Source organism: Hemiscyllium ocellatum, chromosome 24 (genome assembly GCF_020745735.1).
Source record: "Hemiscyllium ocellatum isolate sHemOce1 chromosome 24, sHemOce1.pat.X.cur, whole genome shotgun sequence".
NCBI classification, from domain to species: Eukaryota; Metazoa; Chordata; class Chondrichthyes; order Orectolobiformes; family Hemiscylliidae; genus Hemiscyllium; species Hemiscyllium ocellatum.
In genome coordinates this window covers 56,661,637-56,686,866 of record NC_083424.1, presented here as the reverse complement: position 1 = coordinate 56,686,866, position 25,230 = coordinate 56,661,637, and the positions used below count along the sequence as shown (strand labels likewise).

At 40.1% G+C, this 25,230-nt stretch overlaps 1 protein-coding gene across 1 annotated transcript in view; it reads left to right on the top strand.

Moving 5' to 3' along the window:
* Window positions 1-25,230, top strand: part of LOC132827423 (glutathione hydrolase 1 proenzyme-like) — a 145,158-nt gene that overhangs the window by 107,848 nt on the left and 12,080 nt on the right. The window contains exons 8-10 of the mRNA XM_060844099.1: window positions 5,946-6,082; window positions 12,912-13,099; window positions 18,459-18,586. Of these exons, the coding sequence (XP_060700082.1) occupies window positions 5,946-6,082; window positions 12,912-13,099; window positions 18,459-18,586 (453 nt within the window). The remainder of the gene's footprint in view (window positions 1-5,945; window positions 6,083-12,911; window positions 13,100-18,458; window positions 18,587-25,230) is intronic.

The following is a 25,230-nucleotide window of genomic DNA, read 5'->3' as shown; positions in this document are numbered from 1 at the left end:
TTATGTATCTAGACTAAATTTCATCTACAAACCTTGACTCGGTGCTACCACAGTTCTTTGGGTGCCTTAGCAATCAACTGCTTTTTTAATTTAGGGTCAGTTGTACTTTGTTTAAATATAAGGTTTATTTCTGAATCCAGACATCGATGAAAATTAGGAATACAGGGACTCAGTACAAACCTTCCATCATTCAACTCAGTAAATTTCCACCAATGCACTGCTTCAGCTCACCTAGAGAATTCCTTACATCCAAATTTTTCCAAATCCAAAGCCCTTAAGAAATATTTCTACTTCCATCTCTTTATTGGATTTATATACGTTATATATTAAAGATTATTAAAGATAGTCGGCATGGCTTTGTGAGGGGCTGATCATTCTTCACAAGCCTTATTGAGTTCTTTGAGGATGTGATGAGACAACTTCATAAAGGCATAGAGCCATACAGTCATACAGCATGGAAACAGACCCTTCAGTCCAGTTAGTCTACACTGATCATATTCTCAAACTAAACTAGCCCCACCTCTCTGTACTTGGCCCACATCTTTCCAAACCTTATCATTCATGAACTTATCTTTTAAATGTTGTAACTGTACCTGCATCCGCCACTTTCCCTGGCAGTTCATTCCACACACGAACCACATTGTGTACACAAAAGGCCCCCATGCCTTTTTTAAATCCTTTCTTCAAAGATATTAAAAGGTAGCTAAAGCATTGGGATCTCTGTATTTGGCATTGCAATTTTAACTTCTGATGTTTACTCAAAAGAACTCCATTACCTTTGCCTACATATCCTTGTCACAGCCTGCTTTTCAAGGTAGTCAAGAGACAGTAACCTTATTCACATCACAACATGAATCAAGAAAAGAGTTCATCAAAATATTTGCTGAACATTATTTTAAACTGGGAATGTATGGATTAAAATATATCTGTAATCAATGATGTACTTCTATCCAAAGCTTATTTTTTTCTGCTGACATGATATTAGCTTGTTCAGTTTTAAAAATATTGGCTCATCCAGCTCCAGCTCCAGTTCCCTAACACGGTTTTCAAGGAACTGGAGTTGGGTGCACTTCCAAATATATTACTTCACTTACTCAGCAGTACCGTGTCCTCTCCTGCTCAGTGTGTGCTCCAACTATTCACAAGGTAAGCTTTTAAAGTACTTCCCAGCTCTTGCTGCTGCTAAACAAAAAGGCCTGACTCTTGTGGTAAGTCCTTTTTAAGTGGGAAACTTACACCCTGCCAGCCCCCACTCCTCTCTCCCTCTCTCCTCGCTGCTCCATAAAAAAAAATTCTCAGTGAATACTTTAACACATCAAGGCAATGAACGAGAAACAAAGCAAGTTATACTGTTTGGAAATGGAGCCAAGTTCATCATTGTTGCTTAATGGCTGCAAAATTTCAATTAGATTTCTCATAATTGAATTTCAATTTTAAGTTTATAAAACACAGCTTTATTTTGAACAGTCTTATTTAAATGGATACAGGGATGCAGAACAGAAAAAGCAATTAAAGATGAAAAAAAAATCTTTCCCCATGATGGCAAATATGCTTCCTTCAGGGCTTGTGACTAAGTGGCAGGGACAGCTGAGCTATTCTGTCAGTAGCAGTTTTTGTATTGGAGGGAAGAGAGGGTGGTTGGAGAAGGTGAGGAAAGAATACTGAATCCAAAATGACATTGCTTTCAGGAACCACAAAATCAATGCACCATGGCCTGAATTTGCTGAATGCGCAAAACGCACATCCACAATGTACCAGCACTATTGGTAGAAATTCAAGCAATGACTGTATTAATTCAATCCTGTCATAACTCACTGGGGCTTTTAAGCAACTCTAGGGATAATTGCTTGAAAAGGTTCAACAGCTAATTAGATAATCCACCTCTTAATTAAAATCAAAATCAAGATCTGACCTGCTGAATTGTTGTCATTGTAATCCCTACTGAGACAATTACGGAAATACATTGAAGGTCTCAGAATCAGGTGAACAGCAATTGATCACAAGAACATAATAAATAGTCATATTGGACTTGAAACATTAACTCAAATTCTCTCTCCACATATGCTGCTGAGTTTCTCCAGCACTGTATTTGCTTTAGACTTCTGGCATCTGCAATATTTTGCTTATATTCTCAACATCTACTCTGTCAAGCCTCCTCAGAATCTGGTATGTCTCAATAAGATCGCCTCTCATTCCTGTTTTTAAACTTCAACCCCCTGGCAATAAATGCCAAAATCCCAGTTGCCGCCTTAACCATTTGCTGACCTCATTGCATACTTTATGCTGTCATTTTCGCTAGTCAGACTAGATGTGGGGAGGGTGTTTCCACTGGGTTGATTGGATAACAGGGATCGCAGGGGTAGTCATTTAGGACTGAGATGAGGAGAAATTTCTTCCCCCAGAAGGTAGTCAACCAATGGAACTCACTACCGCAGAAAGCTGTGGAGGCCAAGCTACTGACTACATTAATGAAAAAGACTGATGACTTGTTAAGATTTTAAAAGCAGGAATATGGCATTGAGAGAGAGGATGAGCCATGATTGTAATGAATGGTAGAGCAGTCTTGAATGGCTGAATGGCCTACTCCCTATCTTGTTCCTATGTTTCTATAGTAACAGCACAGTGCTCATTTATTTGTGCATAAATGGTACAGCATCTTCATGCAAGGAGCAGGCATGTGGTTAAATATCCTAAAAATGTTCAAGTTGTGCTGCTCTGTCATTAACTTCACAAAGAAGAAAGACTTCACCTGTCTGATACACCACGAATGGCAAGAATTTGGCTGCTTCGTATGGCAAATATGAACTAAACTTGTCACAATACATAAGCCTTGACTTTTCAAATCTAAGTATGTTTTTACATGTTTTGATATAAGCTTAAATATGCAGAGGCAAACCCATCCACCCCGATACCCAGCTGCTGAAAAATCTGGATCAGGACAGTTATTCAATTGCCCAGCAGCTGTCAGAGGCAACAGTTTACTGATTTGTTCTGCATTGAAATATTATATCCTTGTGAAATAATGAGAACAATATCCAAACAACCAAATTCTGGTTTCTTTCCCACTGCAGTGAGGGAAATGAGGAATCTAGTGCCTGACTGAATGAATAAGAAACTACATAACTAAATTATTGAACAATTACAATCAGAAAGACTAAGAAGCAAGTGTAACTTAAATGGATCAATTCAATGGCAAATCAGATACAAAATGAGAGAAGGAAAAAAACATGATTCAGAGAGAAAAAAAGACAATGTTTAAAAAATAGTTTAATTTTAAGTTTGCTGCTTTTAGAATTTCCAAGCACTAATACCTCACATGATGATAACTGTTCAGTGCCAGAAAGGGTGTCAGGCATTAATAAACATCAAACGCACTGATTAATGAATGGTTAAAATGATCAAGGTCTTTTTTTAATCTGGAAGTGAGTTTAGTTTGCATATACTGCTGAAATTCAGCAACTTCATGACCCTCAATGAATCTGCAAGGCAAGATAGGCATCTCAGATTATGTTTAACCACGTGCCTGCCCTCACCTAAAGGTTGCTATATTATTTATGCATAAATAGCCACAACTAATTTGAGACATATAAGATAATCAGAGGGTTAGACAAGGTAAACAGTGAGAGCCTTTTTCCTCAGATGGTGATGACTAGCCTGGGAGGATATAATGTTAAATTGAGGGGTGATACTTATAGGACAGATGTCAGATATTGTTTCTTTACTTGGAGAGTAGTAGGGGCATGGAATGTCCAGCCTGCAACAGCAGTAGACTCGCCAACTTTAAGGGCATTTAAATGGTCATTGGATAAACACTTGGATGAAAATGGAATAATGCAGGATAGATCGAATGGCCTATACTGCTCTGTAATGTTCTATGTTCTAGGTTCTAATCTCTCCAGTATTTGGAGAGCACAATCTTGCCCTAGCGTGCAGCCAACCACACTGCTCAGGCTCATCTTGAGAGAAAAATGATTCCGTCTGGTGGGACTGGGCAGAACATGGAACTGTAACCAAAGCTTTAGAACTAAATTCATTGGGATAATGTCAGAAGCTACTTCTTCAAACTAAATATTGTGGAAATCTGAAACAGTCTTCTCTAAAAAACCTATTAAAGGCAGGTCAATTGAAAACGTCAAAGCCTAAATGGATAGATTGCTAGGCGGCTATCAAGGTTTACAAAATCAAAGAAAGTCAATGGAAGTTAATAAAAGCAAATAATATATAGGTCAGCAATGCCCTAACTGAATGGCAGGTGAGCCTTAAGAGACCCTGAATGGCTAACTCCAGTATCTAATTGGTTCAGATGGATCATTTCCAAAGATCATTGGTGGAGAACAGTACTCGTCATGGGAAATGTCAAAGGGGAGTGATGGAAGAAGTTTTAAAAAAAGGAGTTTATCCTTTCAGTTAAAAGTGGAATTTTCAGCAGCTTGGCGATACACCATGCATCTGTACAGGCAGCCAAGTGATTGGTTAGAAGGTTGCTGATCTTCATTTGTCCTTTCACAATTATGTTTATGAAAGCGCAGCCTGGATATGAGAATACAATTGTCATAAAAAGATAAAAATCATACAGCACCAGGTTATAGTCCAACAAGTTTAATTGGAAGCACACTAGCTTTCGGAGCTCCGCTCCTTCTTCAACCTGGTGTTGTGTGATTTTTAACTTTGTACACCCCAGTCCAACACCGGCATCTCGAAGTCATAAAAAGAGGCAGAGTTCTTATTATGCAATCAAAAGATTAGAATGAGTTATCCCTAGGCAATCATTTGCTGTTGCCTCTGAATATCTCCTACACAAGTTCAATTGGGAGAGCATTGGGTGCTGAAAGTGCAACATTTCCACCACCTTATCCCAACTGGAAAAGGAATTAGCACAACATGGGAGAGCAGGATCTCAGAACTTTACTCTGCACAGAAAATATACATTTTTAAAAGCAAATATATTTTGCTTCATCTCCTAGTTGATACAGAAGTTGAGATGCTTATTTTAGAAATTCAGCAAACAAATACAATTAGTTTGTCAATAACAGGTTGACCAAGGTTGAGCCGTGGATATGGTGTATATGGAGTTCAGTCAAAAAGTCTGGTGCTGAAAAAACACCAGGAAAAAGCCAGTCAGGGAGCATCTGAGGAGCTGGAGAGTCATTCATCAGGAGATTAAGATAAATGCTCAGCACAACATCGTAAGCTGAAGAGCCTGTACTGTTCTATGTTCTATGATGTATCCAAATTAAAAACTGTCCTATTTTAAGTCATGGCTTTGGTAGTACAAGTCCTTGAATTAGTTCGATGCTCCTTCTGCTGTGGTAATTGTTTGTTTTCCAATGTAAGTAGTTAGTCTACATCTACAATGCTACTGGCCTACTTTTAATTTGGGTCCACACAAACTTGCATGGAGACATAGGAAACAGCTTTTTTTTATTTATTATTCATTCATGGAATGTGGCATTGCTGGCTTTGCCAGCATTGACTGTCCACCCTTAAAGTTTCCTGAAAAGGCATTGGTGAAGTGTCTTCATGAACCTTGGCCTCTGGCACACCAATAGTAGGGAAGTGTGACTGGGATTGTGACTGTGGCAATCAGTCAAGTTACTTCCAGAATCAAACTGAGAAGTTGTTTCATGTGGGACAGTGGATAGGATCTCTCCTTTCAGAAAACGTGTTGACTCTCATTTAACAGATTATTTTATCTGGGAAACTCTCTCGGTGATCAATTAATACATTCTGATGTAAGACTAATGTGTCTGAATTCCTTTCATGTAATAAGAATGTTGGAACATTGGCTTCTGTCCAAACTAGTAGAACTTACTTGCACTTCATTAATGTTTTGATCTCACATTAAAATGGCACAGATCTTTATCCCAAATTACTTGGATTATTGGTGGAATTTAGTTGGATAATTGCATTCCCATGTTTTATTGCAATTTTCTTTTCATTTACAGGTTATAGTTTTACTTCAGATAGTGTTTCTTCCCCGGAACAGAGAGCCTTGACATATCATCGAATAGTTGAAGCATTTAAATTTGGATATGCAAAGAGAAGCTTGATGGGAGACCCATTATTTGTTAACATGACTGAGGTAAACTATCAGCCTAATGTTGTTCAGTTAATTGCAACAACTTCATCTTGTACAGTCACACTGCATGCTAACTGAATTGTCATTAGTTCCTGTTCCACCTTGAATGTCCATGAGTGTGTGTTAGGCCATGTCTAGGTAATCATATGCATATGAGACTGAAAAAGCACTAAAGTTTCTTCCGTAATCTTCTGGGCCTCCCAGGACTATGTGATGGGTTTGTAAGATTGATTGGAGACACCAAATTCATTGTTAATTAACTCAAGGGATTAAAGTGACAATCTGTATGTGGAGCTGGAAGACAGAGTTAAGGTTTTAAATGAGAATATTGCTGTGGGAGATAAGAGCTCTGACATTAACTTTCAAAACCTTGGCCAGAGGAGCACAACTAATATTGTACCATTATTCAAGTTCTATGGTAGGGATAATTCAAGAAACAACTAGCCTGTGAGTCTAACATTGGAAACAGTTGGAAATTACTAGAAAACAATTCTGAGAGACAAAAACAATCTCCACTTGAAAATACAATGATTAATCAAGGATAGCATGGTTTTTTAAATGGCAGATTATGTAACAAATTTGCTTGAATTGTTTGAGGAGATGCAGATGAGTGTAATGCAGTTGATGACTTCAGTAAGACTTTTGACAAGGTCTCATATGACAGACTGGTTAAGAAGCTAAGCACCCATAGGGATCCAGGCCCATTTGACAAATCGTATCCAAAATTTGCTTAGTGTCAGGAAACAGAGGGTAATGGTCGAAGGATGTTTTGTGACTGGAAGCCTTTGTCAAGTAGAGTATCACAGGGTTCATGCTGGTTCCCTTGCTGTTTGTTAAGCACATTAATGATTTAGACTTGATCAGTAAGTTTACAGATGGCAGGAAAATTGCTGGCGTGGTAAATACTGAAGAGGAAAGCCTTAGCTTACAGGACAAATAGATGGAATGATTAGGTGGGTTTAATAGAGCAAATGGAATTTAATCCTGAAAAATGTACTTTGGGCAGAGTAACAAGATAAGGGGTGCATGATGAATGGTAGGACCTTGGGAAGTATAGAGAATCAGAGTGACCGTGGTGTGCATATCCATAGATCCTTAAAGACAGCAGGACAACTAGATAAGGCAGTTAAAAAGACATATGTCATTTTTCATCAAAGCATTAAATACAAAAGCTTATTTATAATGTTTTGAGGAAGGGTCACCAGACCTGAAATGTTTACTCTGGTTTCTTCTCACAGGTGCTGCCAGACCCGCAGAGCTTTTTCAGCAATTTCTGTTTTTGTTTTTGATTTAAGGTGTTCACAGTTCTTTCAGTTTTCATTTTTAATGTTCATTAGACCACCGCTAGAGTTTTGGTAGTCACACTACAGAAATGATGCAATTTCATTTGAGAGTATAGAGGAGCTTCACTAGAATTTTGCCTAGATTAAAGTGTTTCACTCGAAATCAGGGAAATCGGGAGGGCAAAAAAGGACATGAGAGACCTTTGACAAATAGAATTAAGGAGAATCCAAAGGGTTTTTACAAATACATGAAGGACAAAAAGGTAACAAGGGAGAGAATAGGGCCACTCAAAGATCAGCAACGCAGCCTTTGTGTGGAGCTGCAGAAAACAGGGGAGATACTTAACGAGTATTTTGCATCAGTATTTACTGTGGAAAAGGATGTGGAAGATAGAGAATGTAGGGAAATAGATGGTGAAACCTTGAAAAACATCCATATTACATCGGATGAAATGCTGGATGTCTTGAAACACATAAAGGTGGATAAATCCCCAGGACCTGATCAGGTGTACCCTAGAACTCTGTGGGATGCTAGGGAAGTGATTGCAGGGCCTCTTGCTAAGATATTTGTATCATCGATAGTCACAGGTGAAGTGCCAGAAGACTGGAGGTTAGCTAACATGGTGCCACTGTTTAAGAATGGTGATAAGGTCAAGCCAGGAAACTGTAAACCAGTGAGCCTGACATTGGTGATGGGCAAGTTGTTAGAGGGAATCCTGTGGGACAGGATGTACATGTATTTGGAAAGGTAATGACTGATTAGGGATAATCAATATGGCTTCGTGCATGGGAAATCATGTCTCACAAACTTGATTGAGTTTTTTGAAGAAGTAACAAAGAGGATTGGTGATGGCAGAGCGGTAGGGGTAGCACAGTGGCTCAGTGGTTAGCACTGCTGTCTCACAGCGCCAAAGACCTGGGTTCAATTCTTGCCTCAGGCAACTGTCTGTGTAGAGTTTACACATACTCCCCATGTCTGCACTGGTTTCCTCCGGGTGCTCCAGTTTCCACCCATAGTCCAAGGATGTGCAAGTTAGATGCATTGGCCATGCTAAATTGCCCGTAGTGTTGGGTGCATTTTCAGGGGTAAATGTAGGGGAATGGGTCTGGGTGGGTTGCTCTTCGGAGGGTCAGTGGGCTGAAGGGCTTGTTTCCATACTGTAGGGAATCAGTAAGGCATTTGACAAGGTTACCCATGGGAAACTGATTAGCAAGGTTATAGCTCACAGAACAAAAGGAGAACTAGCCATCTGGCACCTCACCTGGCTCAAAGGTAGAAGACAGAGGGTGGTGGTGGAGGGTTGATTTTCAGACTCCACTGTGACCAGTGGAGTGCCACAAGGATCGGTGCTGGGTCTTCTACTTTTTGTCATTTATATAAATGATTTGGTGGTGAGTATAAGAGGTACAGTTAGTAAGTTTGCAGATGACACCAAAATTGGAGGTGTAGGGGACAGCGAAGAAGATTACCTCAGATTACAACAGGATCTTGATCAGATGGGCCAATGGGCTAGGAAATGGCAGCTGGAATTTAATTCAGATAAATGTGAGGTGCTGCAGTTTGAGAAAGCAAATCAGGGCAGGACTTATGCACTTAATGGTAAGGTCCTAGGGAGTATTGCTGAATAAAGAGACCTTGGAGTGCAGGTTCATAGCTCCTTGAAAGTGGAGTCGCAGGTAGATAGGATAGTGAAGAAGGCATTTGGTATGCTTTCCTTTATTGGTCAGAGTACTGAGTATAGGAGTTGGGAAGTCATGTTGCGGCTGTACAGGACATTGGTTAGGCCACTGTTGGAATATTGCGTGCAATTCTGCCTTCTTATGGAAAGATATTGTGAAACTTGAAAGGGTTCAGAAAAGATTTACAAGGATGTTGCCAGGGTTGGAGGATTTGAGCTATAGGGAGAGGCTAAACAGGCTGGGGCTGTTTTCCCTAGAGTATCGGAGGCTGAGTGGTGACCTTATAGAGGTTTACAAAATTATGAGGGCCAGGGAAAAGTCTTTTCCCTGGGGTCGAGGAGTCCAGAAGTAGAGGGCATAGGTTTAGGGTGAGAGGGGAAAGATATAAAAGAGACCTAAGGGGCAACATTTTCATGTATGTATATGGAATGAGCTACCAGAGGAAGCAGTGGAGGCTGCTAAAATTACAACATTTAAAAGGCATTTTGATGGGTATGTGAATAGGAATGGTTTGGTGGGATACGGGCCTGGTGCTGGCAGGTGGGATTGGATTGGGTTGGGATATTTGGTCGACATGGACAAGTTGGACCGAAGGGTCTGTTTCCATGCTGTACATCTCTATGACTCCTATGTTTCAGCTATGAAAAAGACTGATTAAGTTGGGATTGTTATCATTAGAGTAGAGATAGTTGTGGGGGGGGGATCTGATTTAGATATAAAAAGGTATGATGGATTGCAGTTACTAATGGTGTTCTGCAAGGATCTGTTTTGGCACCAATGCTGTTTGTCATTTTTATAAATGACCTGGAGGAGGGGCTAGAAGGTTAGGTGAGCAAGTTTGCGGATGATACGAAAGTCGGTGGAGTTGTTGACAGTGAGGAAGGATGTGGCAGGTTACAACAGGATATAGATAAGTTGCAGAGCTGGGCAGAAAGGTGGCAAATGGAGTTCAATGTAGGTAAGTGATTCACTTTGGTTAGAGTAACAAGAAGATGGGGTACTGGGCTAATGGTCGGATACTTGGTAGTGTGGATGAGCAGAGGGATCTTGGTGTCCATGTACACAGATCTCTGAAAGTTGCCACCCAGGTAAATAGTGCTGTGAAGAAGGCTTATGGCATACTGGCTTTTATTGGTAGAGGAATTTAGTTCCGGAGTCTTGAGGTCATGTTGCAGTTGTATAAGACTCTAGTGCGGCCACATCTGGAGTATTGTGTGAAGTTTTGGTCGCCATACTATAGGAAGGATGTGGAGGCACTGGAATGGGTGCAGAGGAGGTTTACCAGGATGTTGCCTGGTATGGTAGGAAGATCGTATGAGGAAAGGCTGAGGCTTGGGGCTGTTTTGATTGGAGAAAAGAAGGTTTATGGGTGACTTGATAGAGGTGTACAAGATGATTAGGGGTTTAGATAGGGTTGACCATGAGAACCTTTTTCCACGTATGGAGTCAGCTTTTACAAGGGGGCATAGCTTTAAATTAAGGGGAGGTAGGTGTAGGACAGATGTTAGGGGTAGATTCTTTACTCAGCGAGTCGTGAGTTCAAGGCAGTAGCAGAGGTGGACTCTCCCTCTTGATGGGCATTTAAAAGGGCATTGGATAGGCATATGGAGGATAGTGGGCGAGTGTAGGTTAGGTGGGCTTGGATCGGCGCAACATCGAGGGCCAAAGGGCCTGTACTGCACTGTATTTTTCTATGTTCTATAGGGAGAACTTTTCCCCTTTGTAGAAGGACCAATAACCAGGGTTACTGTTGCAGTAAAGTGAGAACCATGAGATTTAGAGGGGAATTGAGGGAGAGAAAAGTTTCATGAAGTTTCATAAAGTTACAAGAAGTTTCAAAAGGATTGTGAGTATCTGGAACTCATGGCCAAAGGGTGGTAGAGGTAGGAACCATCAAGACACTTAAGATCTGTTTAGATGAGCACTTGAAATCTTAATATACAAAGCTATGGGGCAAATGCTGGAAAAATAGGATTAGAATAGATAGAATGACTGGAATGGACAAAATGGGCTGAAGGACTTGCTCTGTGCTGTTAAAAATTTTGTGACTCTAACCTGTTTGCATCCAGTTTTGATTCAGCCATTTCGGAAATCAAATGAACACAGTCAGATCTCATCCACAATTTTAACTTTCCACAAAAAAGAATATATTTTGGTCTGGAATTATCGGAAACTGTACAGCCTAAAGAACCCATCAAGAATCAAACCAAATCTTTTCCAAGTCAAACATACAAGTATGTGTGCCTTTTGACAAAGTCTTGAAGAACAGGTTAATATTCCAATAGAACTTGAGAAACAACTATCTTTAGATGAAAAACATCACTGTTTTCTCAAACAAATAATACCATCACTAATTAGAAATGCTGTTGTTGTAGAAGAGGCAGTCTAATTTCCCTAAATATTATTGTAGTTACACCAACATAAGACCTTTCCACAAGTACTACTTGTTCGAGGTGTGTGATCAAACTGCCAGATTGATTAAATCTCTGAACTAATGGAAATCAGCAGAAAAAGAAGAAGCTTATCAACTTCATGTGAAGTGTTTCTATACTTTGTGATAGACATCTAATAAACAGAATAATCAAGTCAAAGACTTGGGGAGCAGTGAGAGACAAGGAGAAACTGTACACTACATGTTATAAAAATGAGTCATTAATATTAATAGCAAAGGTAGAAAAACTTAGAAAAGAGTGTTATGTGTAGGCTTTAGTACTTTAGAACAGCCTTGTGATGATGTCAATAAGCTGTCCCTACTGGGTGTAAATACCAACGTGGGAGGAGTTAGATAGATAAATAATACAATATTGATACAGTTCAATAATCTCTTAGCAATCCAACATTCAGATTAGAGTCAGGTATGCCTAAGATGACCATGTACAGTAGTAGTTAGCGTTAATGTGCAGCAAACAGGGTTTTAAAGTAATTTAAGCCTAAAGACAGCTCTTTACATTGCCTTCTCCTTAATTAGTTCACTTGATCTCAAACACTTGGGTAGGAGTGTAAAAAGCATGCCTCAAAAGAGAATATTCAAAATTATATTGAATTTTGAAACAGTAAATACAACAAATTGTTTCCACAGGCAGGAAGTTCAGTAATAGGGAGATGCAGTGAATTGCAGGGATCTGAAAACCACTGCCAGGTAGTGGAAAAAGATTTGTAAATAATTTTCAAAACAAAATCAAATTTAGGGGTTTGACAAGCTAAAGTTTGCAGAGATTTTGTAGAAGTGGGAATGGGACTAATTGGACAGACCATTCAATAAACCAACTTGAATATGATGGACCAAAAGGCCTTAGCCTGTGCCTTTGTTTAGAAACAATCATAGAATCATAGTAGCCCATTATGATTCTCTGGAGAAGCAGAGCTGAAAATGTGTTGCTGGAAAAGCGCAGCAGGTCAGGCAGCATCCGAGGAGCAGGAGAATTGACGTTTCGGGCATGAACCCTTCTTGCAAGGATGCCTTCCTTGAAGAAGCTCTCACTGCGAATCTTCTCTGAAGAAGCAGCCTAGTTTCTGAAATGATGTGTGCCAGTTGCTGGAACATGCTGCACAAACTGAACACTGCCTTAATGACATGCCTCAGGTTACTGTCAGAGAAGCATATCTGACTTTCCTGTGTGACACCACATTTCTAACATTATATATCCTATGTCCTCTATGAATGAGACTGAACCTTTAAAATTGACCTGTGTGTTTTTGCACTTTAGGTTGAGCCTTCACAAGCCCATTTTATGGAAAACCTGAACATTTAGAAGATAGAGACACTTTCATCCATTCAGCCTAGACGGCATTGAAATCTTAATCTCTGAAGAGAGAGATCCACTTCACTATACTAATCATTTTATTCTTTGGATTCTTTTCACTAACAGCTTATTTCCAATATGACTTCAGAATATTTCGCGACAAAGCTGTGGAGTAAAATCACAGACAATACAACACATCCTATAGGATACTATGAGCCTGAGTTCTACACCACCGATGATCATGGGACATCCCATTTGTCCCTTGTAGCAGAGGATGGCAGCGCAGTGTCAGTAACCAGCACCATTAATTTATAGTAAGAGATTACAGGTCTTAAAATATTCATTCATGGTGATAACATCTCTATTTGCGTCTTTCCCCTTGATGTTTCTTCTTGGTCCTGCTAAAGTTGGGCATGAGAGAGTAATGGGGTGAATCATTTGGTATATGAACTTTTCCATAGCTCTTTTTAGCCACAACAGGAGCTGTAATAAGGGAAAATAGAAAAATAATTCCACAAAAGAATAAAGGAAAGAGAATGATTATTCCCAACACTTCTCAGTCACCATAACTTTACTTTTTATCATTTACTACGTAACGACAGTGACTATAGATCAGAAGTATTTAGTCAGCTGTAGAATTCTTAGGTTATACTTTTGCCATTGAAGTTGTTTTTTCATTGCACGTACTTTCATATTATAGTTCTTATAGGGCTTTACCTAACATTCACCTGTCTGAAGCTCCCATAACGGCCTACACAGTATCATTCTTCAATCATTTCTGTATGTACTGGGTCCCACCACCTCTGATTTGGCTTTCCATATCTACCCCTTTCTGACTCACAGTCTATCTCCTTATTACTGTCTACCTAGTTCTTCCCAACATAGGATGACGAATCTTGATCATGCTGTTTCAGTACCGTTACTGTACTGACGTCTACCTGACAACACAGAAAATTGCCCTGTGCACAAAAAGCTGACCAACCCAACAAAAATACCACCCTATCTGTCTATTCTCAATCATCAACAGATTTTGAAGGAGGATATTGGCAGTTCTACCAAGTGGAAAGGAGTAACCTGTTTACTAATATTCAGCGTGGGTTGTGCCAGGACCATTCAGCTCCTGACCTCAGTGAGTTAGCAATGCTGTCACCACTGAATTAATTAAAGACAAAGAGGCAGCAATTAAATTAAAATATGACTATTGATCCTGCTGTGTTACAGGTGAACTGAGGAGTTGCAGGCAAAATATTTTGAATAGTAATGCAGTTGAGCTATTGTGCCTCCATAGGCTGCAATTGGTAGAGTGGTATCATCTATCCACATTTAAAGTACTGTGCATATTTCTGGTCTCCATATTACAAAAAGAAGATAGAGTCACAAAAGAACATGCAAAGAACATTTATTCTAAAACTGTAGGTTATAATTGTCGAGAGAGACGGAGGCCTTTTTCTCCAAGAATGAGAAAGTGTGACTTTTAAAATCTGAGATGGTAAATTCTTAATAGGAGAGATATATAAATGTCTTCACATCTGCTCGTGTATGAAACTAAAGTTTCATAAATATAATTACCAATACACATCATAAAGAAGTCAGGAAAAACCATAGTACCCCAAGACTATTGAAATCTGGAGCTTTCTATTCAAGGGGAATTAAAAAATGTGTTGCTGGAAAAACACAGCAGGACAGGCTGCATCCGAGGAGCAGGAGAATCGATGTTCCAAAAGAAGGGCTTATGCCCAAAACATCGACTCTCCTGCTCCTCAGATGTTGCCTGTCCTGATGTGTTTTTCCAGCAGCACATTTTTCAACTCTGGTCTCCAGCATCTGCAGTCCTTACTTTATTCAAGGGGAATTGCATAGATATCTTTAAGAGAAACTAATAACGTACCTGAGGGAGAAAGGGAGAAGGATATGCTGACAGGATGAAATGAAGTAAGATCAAAAGACGATAAACAATGGAATAGACCAATTGGGTCAAATGGGCGAAAATGAGGACTGCAGATGCTGGAGATTAGAGTTGAGATGTGGTGCTGGAGAAGCGCAGCAGATCAGACAACGTCCGAGGAGCAGGAAAATCAATGTTTTGGGCAAAAGCCCTTCATCAGGAAAGATGGGTCAACTGGGTTGAATGGCTCACTTTTATTCAGGTAAGAGATGTGGTTGAGAAGGTGAGATATTTATGGTGAATGGCATTGCCACTGTAAGCACCATATTTAAATTCCACTTGCTCAAAATCTGCAAGCCAGGAATTGCCAATTGAAGTCTGATGGTGGACTGTTATTACAGAGAAGGGCAGATAGGCTCACCTGTTAGTGGGCAATGGTGGAGAGGAGGGCCACCCTCTTTCCTCAAGACTGACCAAGGAGACCACAGTATCAAATACTGCCATCTTGGGCTGAAATGTCATCTGGGTGAAAGTGAGGTCTGCAGATGCTGGAGATTAGAGATAAGAGTGTGATGCTGGAAAAGCACAGCAGGCCAGCAACATCCGAGGAGCAGGAAAATCGATGTTTTGGGCAAAAGCCCTTCATGAATGATGCTGAGAGCCTTGTAGATGGAGAGATAAATGGGAGAGGGATGGGGCAGGGGGAAGGTAGCTGAGAGTGCAATAGGTGGATGGAGGTAGGGGTATAGGTGATAGGTCAGAAGGGAGGGTGGTGCAGACAGGTGTGAAGGAAGATGGATGGATGGGACATGTCAAGAGGACAGTGCTGAGCTGGAAGGTTGGAACTGGCATAAGGTGGAGGGAGGGGAAATGAGGAAACTGGTGAAATCCACATTGATGCCATAGGTTGAAGGGTCCTGAAGCAGAAAATGTGGTGTTCTTCCTCCGGGCATCGCGTGGTAAGGGAGTGGGGATGCAGGAGGCCCAGGACCTACATGTCCTCATGAGAGTGAGAGGGGGAGTTGAAGTGTTTGGCCATGGGGCGGTCGGGTTGGTTGATGCAGGTGTGCCGGAGATGTTCTCTGAAGCGCTCTGCAAGTAGCTGTCCAGTCTCCCCAATGTAGAACAGACCATATTGGGAGCAACGGTCGCAGTAAATGACGTGTGGAAGCACTGCATTCCACAGCTGCACTTTGGAGCAAACCAGCACCTCTCATGGGAATGTTACTGCCAGAATATTTTGCATGCAGGAAGGGGCATCAATCTTATGGACTGGACCCAGATGCATCTAAGGGTTCCTCACTTGCTCTCTTAGTGCTCACTCACTTTGAGCCTGCTCGGATGGTCACACCATCTCTGCCTTGCATTACCTTGCTTTTTTGCCACCTTAGTCAGTGCCAAGAGGCTCACTTTTAATGCAGAAACAGATTGCCATGGTTATTGGTAGTCATCAGCCAAGGCAGTGGACATATTGCTACATGATTCATGTGACATCAATCCTACACCTGCATCCTTTGCCTTATGTGACAAATGCCTTGAATGTGCTTCACACAAATAGCTATCTCTCAAGGTCGTCAAAGGTGAATTGTCTTCAGAGCATGCCCTGAGATGTTGGTGACTGCAGCCCAGAATGTACAGGCTTGGAGCAGCAAGCTGAAGTCACCAGGTACTTGCTGCAACTTTCATGCTGGGACTTGTCACCATCAACTTTATATCTGGTAGTTGGGAGATATGCAAATTGAACAATACTAAACTAGAATTAAGAGATAATTTCACACAAATGTATGCCTCCCTGTCAAGGGACAGTGGGAGTAGTCTTCCAAGAAGGAAGGTGAGTACATTGAGCAGAAGGAACACCATCTTCTGCATGATAAGAGCTTGTTCCTGTAGATGTGAGCGAGGTGCAATGCTCGCTCATCAACTATAAACTGGTTGGCATTCAAAGGCAAGAGGTCTGTCTGTTGCCAGAGGCAAATACAGCTTCTGTTTGTTTCGTCATTGCTTTTGCTGTTGCTGAATAAAAGTGAACATTTTCAATCATTTGAAAGCTTTTCAATATGTGATAGGCCCACATTGACAATGAAAAGATGTTAAGCCACAGTGAGGGAGGAGTATTTATTAAACAGCAACACATCTGTGAATGTGCATTTGTATTGGCAATGTAATGTCAACTGTCCCACTATTTGCCCTGAGAACTATTTGTTTTTGGTTTCCCTCCCACTATGTGCACAACGAAGGGTAGGTTCTGTCTGGCAATGTTTGACCTGATGCTCGACTAGGTATAAAAATAGTGTTGAGGTAGGAATCGTGGGAGGTCCTGACAGTGGCAAGTACTTCTGTCTCAGGTAGACAAGCAGGATACTGAAAGAATACTGAAAGCTGAGTGGGTGTAAGGGAGCTAATGGGGTGGAGGAAGGTTTTGGGTGGGGAGAGGGGCAAGGTGATAAGGTAGGGATAAATGTACATAGATAGAGTGAACGACCAGGTAGGTCGATGGGAGAAATGAATCCGGTTGGTAGCAGGAAGGAAGGGTCAGTCAGAGAAATGGAAGGAGGGGCTGGGAAGGGAATCAGGGATGGAAGGGGAAGTTATTTGAAATCGGAGATTTCAGTGTTGAGTCCTTTGCCCTGCAGGCTGCCCAGGCAAAAGATGAGATGTTGTTCGTAACTTCTGATTTTTTATGTCAAATATGAAATCGAAAAACTGTTTGGTGAGCTGATGGATTCTGCACTGGACTTGCACCTCTGGCAAGAAGAAAGTAAGGCTTAGCAGGGCATCGTAAAGGCACTGTGCGCAGCTAATGAAATGCACTTCAGAGAAAGTGGTGAAATCTTGTTAGGAGAGAAACCCTCCTCGAAACCCATCAAAATTGACATTTCATTGATGTCTGATAGAATTCAGCCCAAACAGTTTAACAAATATACTATGCATGGGAAAAACGACTTCTGAACAAAAAAAGACCAGACCATAAAGTGGAAAGATTTTGTTTCTCTCATACTCCTTTTTGTGTGTTGCAATGGTAAGATGATGTTGTCTGTACGATTACGATCATTGTTCAATTCAGTAGTTGCTCAGGTACTTAGGCCTTCTCTTTTGTGAATCCTTTCTTTCAAACTTTCTGCTGTTTTCTGTCTTTTTGCCCATAAAAAGAGAGGATGCTAGATGTTTTCACCCTCTCATGTTCTTGGCACTTTGCACTCATTTTGACACTCAACAAATCAAAGTCATTACCAGGCAGGACTTCTTCAACTTGAAAGATACTTGGTATTGTTCAGTATTGACTTCCCCCACCCCCCCCAATTCCCACTTTTTATTTCGAGAGCACAAAATTGTGTGGCACAACTCAATGGTGCTTTGCCTATTTTTCAACTTGCAAAATTTTCTGTATGACTCTATAATTAAAGCTGTCCAACTTCCATTTCATGCCCAAAAAATGTCTCTTAGAACATGATCCACCTATCAAAATTTCACTTCATTATGTTCCAACTGCCAAATTTTTTCTCATTCATTTGCCTCTCTAAATCCTCTCAACTACACAGCTTTCACTCGTACCTAATTTACTCCCATCTACAAACTTGGGAATATTATATTCAAATTCAAATCATTCATATAGATTACGGATTTTAAAATACTTGCATGAAAGTAAGTAGCAATAATTGGTATTAATCTGTCCTTGGGTGAGTGTTGAACATTGAGACATAAATGAGTGCTCTTTCTATATAACGAATGGATGGAATAAGGAATCTTTGGTGTTATTAAAATAAAGTTTTATTTTTGTTGTTTTGCAGCTTTGGGTCAAAGGTGAGGTCCAGCAAAAATGGAATCATTTTCAATAATGAAATGGATGACTTTTCTTCACCAGGCATTCTGAATGGGTTTGATGTTCCACCTTCCCCAGCCAACTTCATCATGCCAGGTCTGGTTTTATTTTGATCAGTAGACTCAAACAATGGAAATTAAAGTTAGTGCTGCTAGACTATAATCTTGCTTAAAGAGACATGCATGTTTTTCACACTAAAAAAATTTGAATCTTAAAGAATAGAAGGAGGCTGTGTCGTCAATCATGCTTGTGTCAGCTTTTGACAGAGCTATCCAATGAGTCCCATTCCCTCGCACTTTTTTCTTGGAGTCCTGAAATCTTTCCCTCCCTTTTCAAAGTTATGATGGAGTTTGCTTCCACCACCTTTTCGAATTGTAGAGTGAAGCATCAAAGTTACAGCTCAGCAACAGACCATACAGCTCACTATTTCAATGCTGGTGACTCTTCAAATGGAATATTTCATCTTAATCTTACTTATTACTCTGTTTTCAAACCGCTTTCAAAAACATAGCTACCTTCTTTTGGGATGTTAATGCAAAAAAAGTTCAGGTATATCAAAAAATACAAATACAAATATTCCAACAATGAGTAAAAAATACATTCTGTAGGTTAACAATCTACAGGGAAGGTTTTTACATGTCTTATACATTCCACGTTAGCTTAATTGCATCACAGCAGCAGCTGAGATAACTTGATTTGAACACTTTACTGTCGTTACTTATTTCAAAGAAAGGCTACCTTGTAACTTGATATCAATTTTCATGTCACTGGGACCATGTGAAGCATTTTTAAGCAAAGAAGTGCTTTTGATTTGAAGTCGCCATTGCAGTGCAGAAAAAGTAGCAGAAAAAATACAGCCAGTTCCTGTAAAAACTGACATGGAATAGCAAGGTAAACTGCTTTTATGAATACTATGTATTTAAAAATTGAATGGGACCCTGTTGAAAATACCTTTTCTCTTCAAATCATGTTATATAATGCTTCACAACTACCTACAAGGCCGGCTAGAGAACAACCCACCATCAGCTTAGCTTTAGAGCTTCAGCATAAAGCATTGGTCTTGAATGCATGCTGTTCGTATTGAACCACAATTTGTTCCCTTTAAGTGAAGAAACCAAGGATAAGATGTGATATATCATCATATGATAGATGGGTAAAATAGGATAATAAGTAAGGGGTGACATACAGTTTAGTTTAAACAGCCCAATGTTATTCTATTACTCGTACCCGTACCCCTGCCAAATATCTGTTCTTTCTTTCTTGAACATGCCAACATTTACCATCCCCACTGCCTTCCTAGACAGTACAGTCCATATATTCAGCAATATTTTATCTAAAATGTTTACATTAAAATACTTCATTTTTGTCCTGAGTGCTGAAAACATTCTGAAGTTCCAGGCATGCATAAGACAAGAAGGGTGTTAAAAGTAGAATGGTATGAAAACACCAGACTGGGTAGATCTTTAAATGGTGTCTCTGATAACTGATCAGAGTCTGCCATAGGAGCCACTGAGTGCTACGCTGAGCTGGTTAAAAGGTGGACAATTCTCTGGGATTCGGTCTCATTTGAGGTACTAAATATTTGCCGCTCTAGCCGCGACCCCATCCATTCTCAATGCCACATATCAATGCCAACCCCATTCTACTCTGCACATTCCCAAGCATGTCAATCCTATGACTCATGGCCTCTTATAACCCCAATGCCAACACATGACTCCAGCATGCCAGTCATTGCTGTTGCATCCTTCATGCCAAGTCACTAAGTATCCATTTTAGGAAGACCTCCAGAGTTTAGGAAGAAAGCAAATGAAATTTTAGATATCTAGACAGATTTCACTTTATGAAAATATCTAAAAGTACATTGAGTACATTTAAATCCCCTCAATTACTTAAGGAATTAAACAAATTAATATTTGTATTCATTAGCTAACATCAAAAACCGTTAATCCTTTAATAATATCTTAGACCTCTAATATTGAACTTATTTTAATATAAAACAAAGAACAGCAAATACTGAAACAAAAACAGAAATTGGTACAGAAACTCAGAGGTTTAGCAGCTTCTGGCAGGAGAAAACAGAATTAACATTTTGATACTTCTTCAGAACTGATATTATCCCACTTTGATAAAGTCATGGAAACAATCAATCAGCATCAGTTATATATTGACAGCACTGAGGTTATACAAGCATTTATTGAGATTCCAAGCAGATTTTAAAAAAAGGTGTCACAGACAGCCACTTTTCAAATCAAGGTTTCAAGGGCAGGAGATTAAATTGAATTGAACTTTACAGTTCCATTGATCTTTTCTGCCCCTTTCTGTATTTGGATATACTCGAAAAGAATCTTATGCCACACTCTGCAGGATAAGGCTTACTAACTTGATAGAATATAAGGAAATGATGAAGATGATTGATGAGGATGGATGTTGTTAACATGGATTTTAGTAAGGCTTTCAACATGGTCCCTCATGATAGGCTCATCCAGAAGGTTCAGATGTATGGGAACCAAAGCGACATGGCAGCATGGAATCAGAATTGGCTTGCCCATAGAAGACAGAGAGTAGTGATGGGAGGGTATTTTCAGGCTGGAGGTCTGTGACTACTGGTGTTCCGCAGGGATCTGTATTGGGACCTCTGCTGTTTGTGAGATATATAGATGAAAATGTAGATGGTGGGTTAGTAAGATTGTAGGTGTACAAAGATTGGTGAAGTTGTGGATAGTTTAAAAGGTGATCAAAGGAGACAATAGGATATAAATCAATTGCAGATATGGGTAGAGAAACGGCAGGTGGAGTTTAATCCGGGTAAGTGTGAGGAGCTGAACTTTGGGAGATTAAATGTCAAGTATAAAGTAAACAGCATTGACGTACAGAGGGATCTCGGGGCTCAAGTCCAAAGTTCCCTGAAAATGGCCACACAAGTAAATAGAGTGGTAAAGAAGACATACAGCTATGGCATTGGTCAGGGAATTGAGTACAAGAGTCAGGATGTCATGTTGCAGATTTACAAGACTTTGGTTAGGCCACCTTTAAAATACTGCATTCAGGTCTGGTTACCACATTACAGGAAATTTGTGGAAGTTTTGGAGAAGGTGCAGAAGAGGTTTACCAGGATGCTGCCTAGTTTGCAGGGTATGAGTTTGGGTTGTTTTATCTTGAGCAGTGGAGGCTGAGCTGGGACTTGACAGAAGTCTATAAAATTATGAGATGCATAGATAGGATTGACAGTCGGAATCTTTTTCTGAGAGTTGAAATGTCTAATGCTAGGGGACATGCATTTATGCTTAGAGGGGGAAAGTTCAAAGGAGATGTGAGGGACAAGTTATTTTACATAAGGAGTGGTAGGGGTCTGGAATGCACTGTCAGAGGTGGTGGTGGAGGTAGATACAGTACAGGCGTTTAAGGGATTTTTAGATAAGCACATGAATATGCAAGGAATGGACCAATGGTTTGGACCAATGGCAGGCAGAAAGGATTAGTTTCATTTGGTATCATGATTAGCGCAATATTGTGGGCCGAAGGGCCTGTTCCTGTGTTGTACTGTTCTCTGTTCTATAAGGCCTTGCTCCAGAGAAAATTGGGTTTCCTTGTCCCTGTTGTATTTGGATAGCTCTCATGTCATTTCCCAACCCTATTCTCCCACCAGCATAAGTAGGATCCAACAGAAATGGGAAACAGCTTGCCTCTGATTGTCACTCCCTCAGTTACTCTTGATCACAGAGCTGAAGTTTTACAAATCTATGCTGTCTGTGTCTGATGGCAGATGTTTCTTACAGTGTGGAAACAGGCCCTTTGGCCCAACAAGTCCATACCATCCAGACCCATTCCCCTACATTTACCCCTTCACCTAACACCATGGGCAATCTAGCATGGCCAATTCACCTAACCTGCACATCTTTGGACTGTGGGAGGAAACCGGAGCACCTGGAGGAAACCCACGCAGACACAGGGAGAATGTGCAAACTCCACACAGACAGTTGACCAAGGTGGGAATCATTCCTAAAACACAGATGTTACTAATTTATTTTTTGTTCCCTAAATTTACCCTTGTACCCTTTAAAAATAGCAGAATATAATTTATATTTGTCAATTTTTATAGAATGTTAAGAGCAAGTAAAGGTCATTCAACCAGTCAGGGCTCCTCTGCCCCTTAATTCCTTTACTGTGTTGGGGTAAAATTCTTGGAACTTCCTCCTTAACAGCATTTGTGGGTGTCCCTAAAACAAATGGACTGCAGCAGTTCAAGAAATCAGCTCAGCAACATCTTATGAAGGACAATTGCAAATGGACAATAAATTCTGACCTAGCCAGAGATGCTTGTGTCTTCTGAATGAGTTTGTAAAAACTTAAACCATATCGCTGACTTTAATTCCAGTTGCTCAACATTTTTCCAGATGCCTTGTTATCCATAATTGACAAAAACCTATCAAACCCAGTCTGAAAAGCTCCAATTGTCCCTCTGCATGGGTATCATTTTCAATAAGGAAATGTAAGTTTTCATGGATTCATGTGAAACATATCACGTAACCACTAATCCCAAATTGCAAACTAAATAGCCTCACAATTCTCCAGATCACATCAAAATTCTGCTGTTCGGTCACATCTATTTGTGAATGATGCCATATAATAATGAGCAGGAATCCTAAGCACTTTGAATACAGTAATGAATATAGACCAATACCAACATCTAGCTTTAGTGTTGAAGACTTATGCTCCAAGACTTGCACATCTAGCTAAGCTGTTACAATATGACAAAGTGGAAAACTACCCAATTATGCTCTGAACACAAAAGACAGAACTAAACCAATCTGCCATTTATCACCCATCAGTTTAATTTCAATTATCAACAATGAGGAGAAATGTCAGCAATTGTATGATTAAAAAGCACTTAACAATAGCACAGAATACTATGGATACTGGAAATATTATAGAAAATACTGAAAATACTTACTGATAACTTGTCTGTCAGTACTCAGTTTGGGACCAACCTGAACCATCCAGTTTCAGACCACTTCATCCAAAAGAGCATCAAAGATCTGAAGTTCAGAGATGAGGCATGTCCTTAACATGAAGGCAACATTTGACCAAGTGTAATATCAAGTTGCCTCAGTAAAATTGATATTCAATGAAAATCAGGAAAATGTCTTCACTGGCTTGAGTCAGGACAATGTCAAAGGAAAATTGTTATGATTATTGGTTGACAATCAGACTGCAGAAGATTTTCATTGTGATGAGCCAGGTCCATTTTTTTCAACAACGTCTTCAATGACCTTCAGAAGTGGAGATGTTTGCAGATGATTACACAATGTTCAGTTGCATTCACATCTCCAGAGATAATGAATCAGTTCATGCCTGTGTTCAGCAAGGCTTGAGAAATATTCAGCCTCAGATGGATGAGTAGAAAATGAATTCATACTACACAATTAGAAGGCAATAATCATCCACATCAGGACAGATTCTAACTACCTGCTCTTGATATTTGACATCAAATCGGGGTTACCACTGACCAGAAACATAACTGGAACAGGACTTAAATACTACAGCTACAAGAACAGTTCAGAGGCTGGATATTCTAAGCTCAGAGACTTGCCTTTTGGCATCCTAAACGCTGTTCAGCATCTAAAAGACACAAGCAAGAGGTATGACGGAAGACTCTCCATTTTCAATGGTTTCAGCTTTAACAAGAAGTTCAATACTATCAATGACAAAACAATCAATTGAACTGCATTACATCCTCGACTAATACATTCACTCTTTCCATCAATGATACCGCAAGATGTAAAGCAACAACCCACCAGGTTCTTTTCCAGCACATTGCAAGCCACCATCTCTAGTACTTGCAAGAATAAGGGCTGCATGGGGAAAGCAGACTTGCAAGTTTCCCACCAAGCTGTACACCATCCTGACTCAGAAATACATTAGTGTTCCTTCACTGCTGCTAGATCAAAAACTCTACTCCACAGCACTGCAGCTGCACCTATGCAACAATTGATATTTTTGTACAGCCTTTTATGTTCATCAGAACAGCACATACTCAGGCTTGGCAATAGTGGTGGCTGGGACATTGTCTGTAAGGTATGATTTCATGTGTATGACTATGTCAGACTGTTGCTTGACTCACAATTTTGGAACTAGTCCCCAGAAGATTTGAAGGAAGATTGACAGCTGAGTTTGCCTGTTTCATCCTTTCTTGTTCAGCAAGAGGGTGAACAGTTATCAGGGATAGAAATATGGATGAGGGCACAATCAAATTACACTGATCTTAATGAATAGTTGAGTAGGCTCAAGGGGCTGAATGGCCTATTCCTAATCCTGTTTGTATGGTGTTACCAAGGGGCAGCATGTATTTGAGAAATAGGAAGGGGTCAAATATAAATCCTTGGAGTATATCAGAGTAACAGAGAGGGAAGAGAGATGAGCAATGCAAGCAACATGCTGGTTACCATTAGATAGATAAGAATCTAAACAGGTGAGAGCAGTCCCACCAGCTAGGAAACGGTGGTGCAGTGTTAGAGGGGAATGATGTGGTCAACCATGTCAAAAGTCGCAGACAGGTCTTGAAGGTCAGGGAGGGAATATATATCTTTTTACTGTCCCATTTCCTTGATACAAGCTGATTTTGTAATGTGACAGCAGTGGAAACATACACCGTATGAACGAGGCCATTAAGAATTTAATACAGCAGAACCTTCTTAATGGCAATTAAAGATGCGACTAAATGTTAGCCTTGCTGTAATACC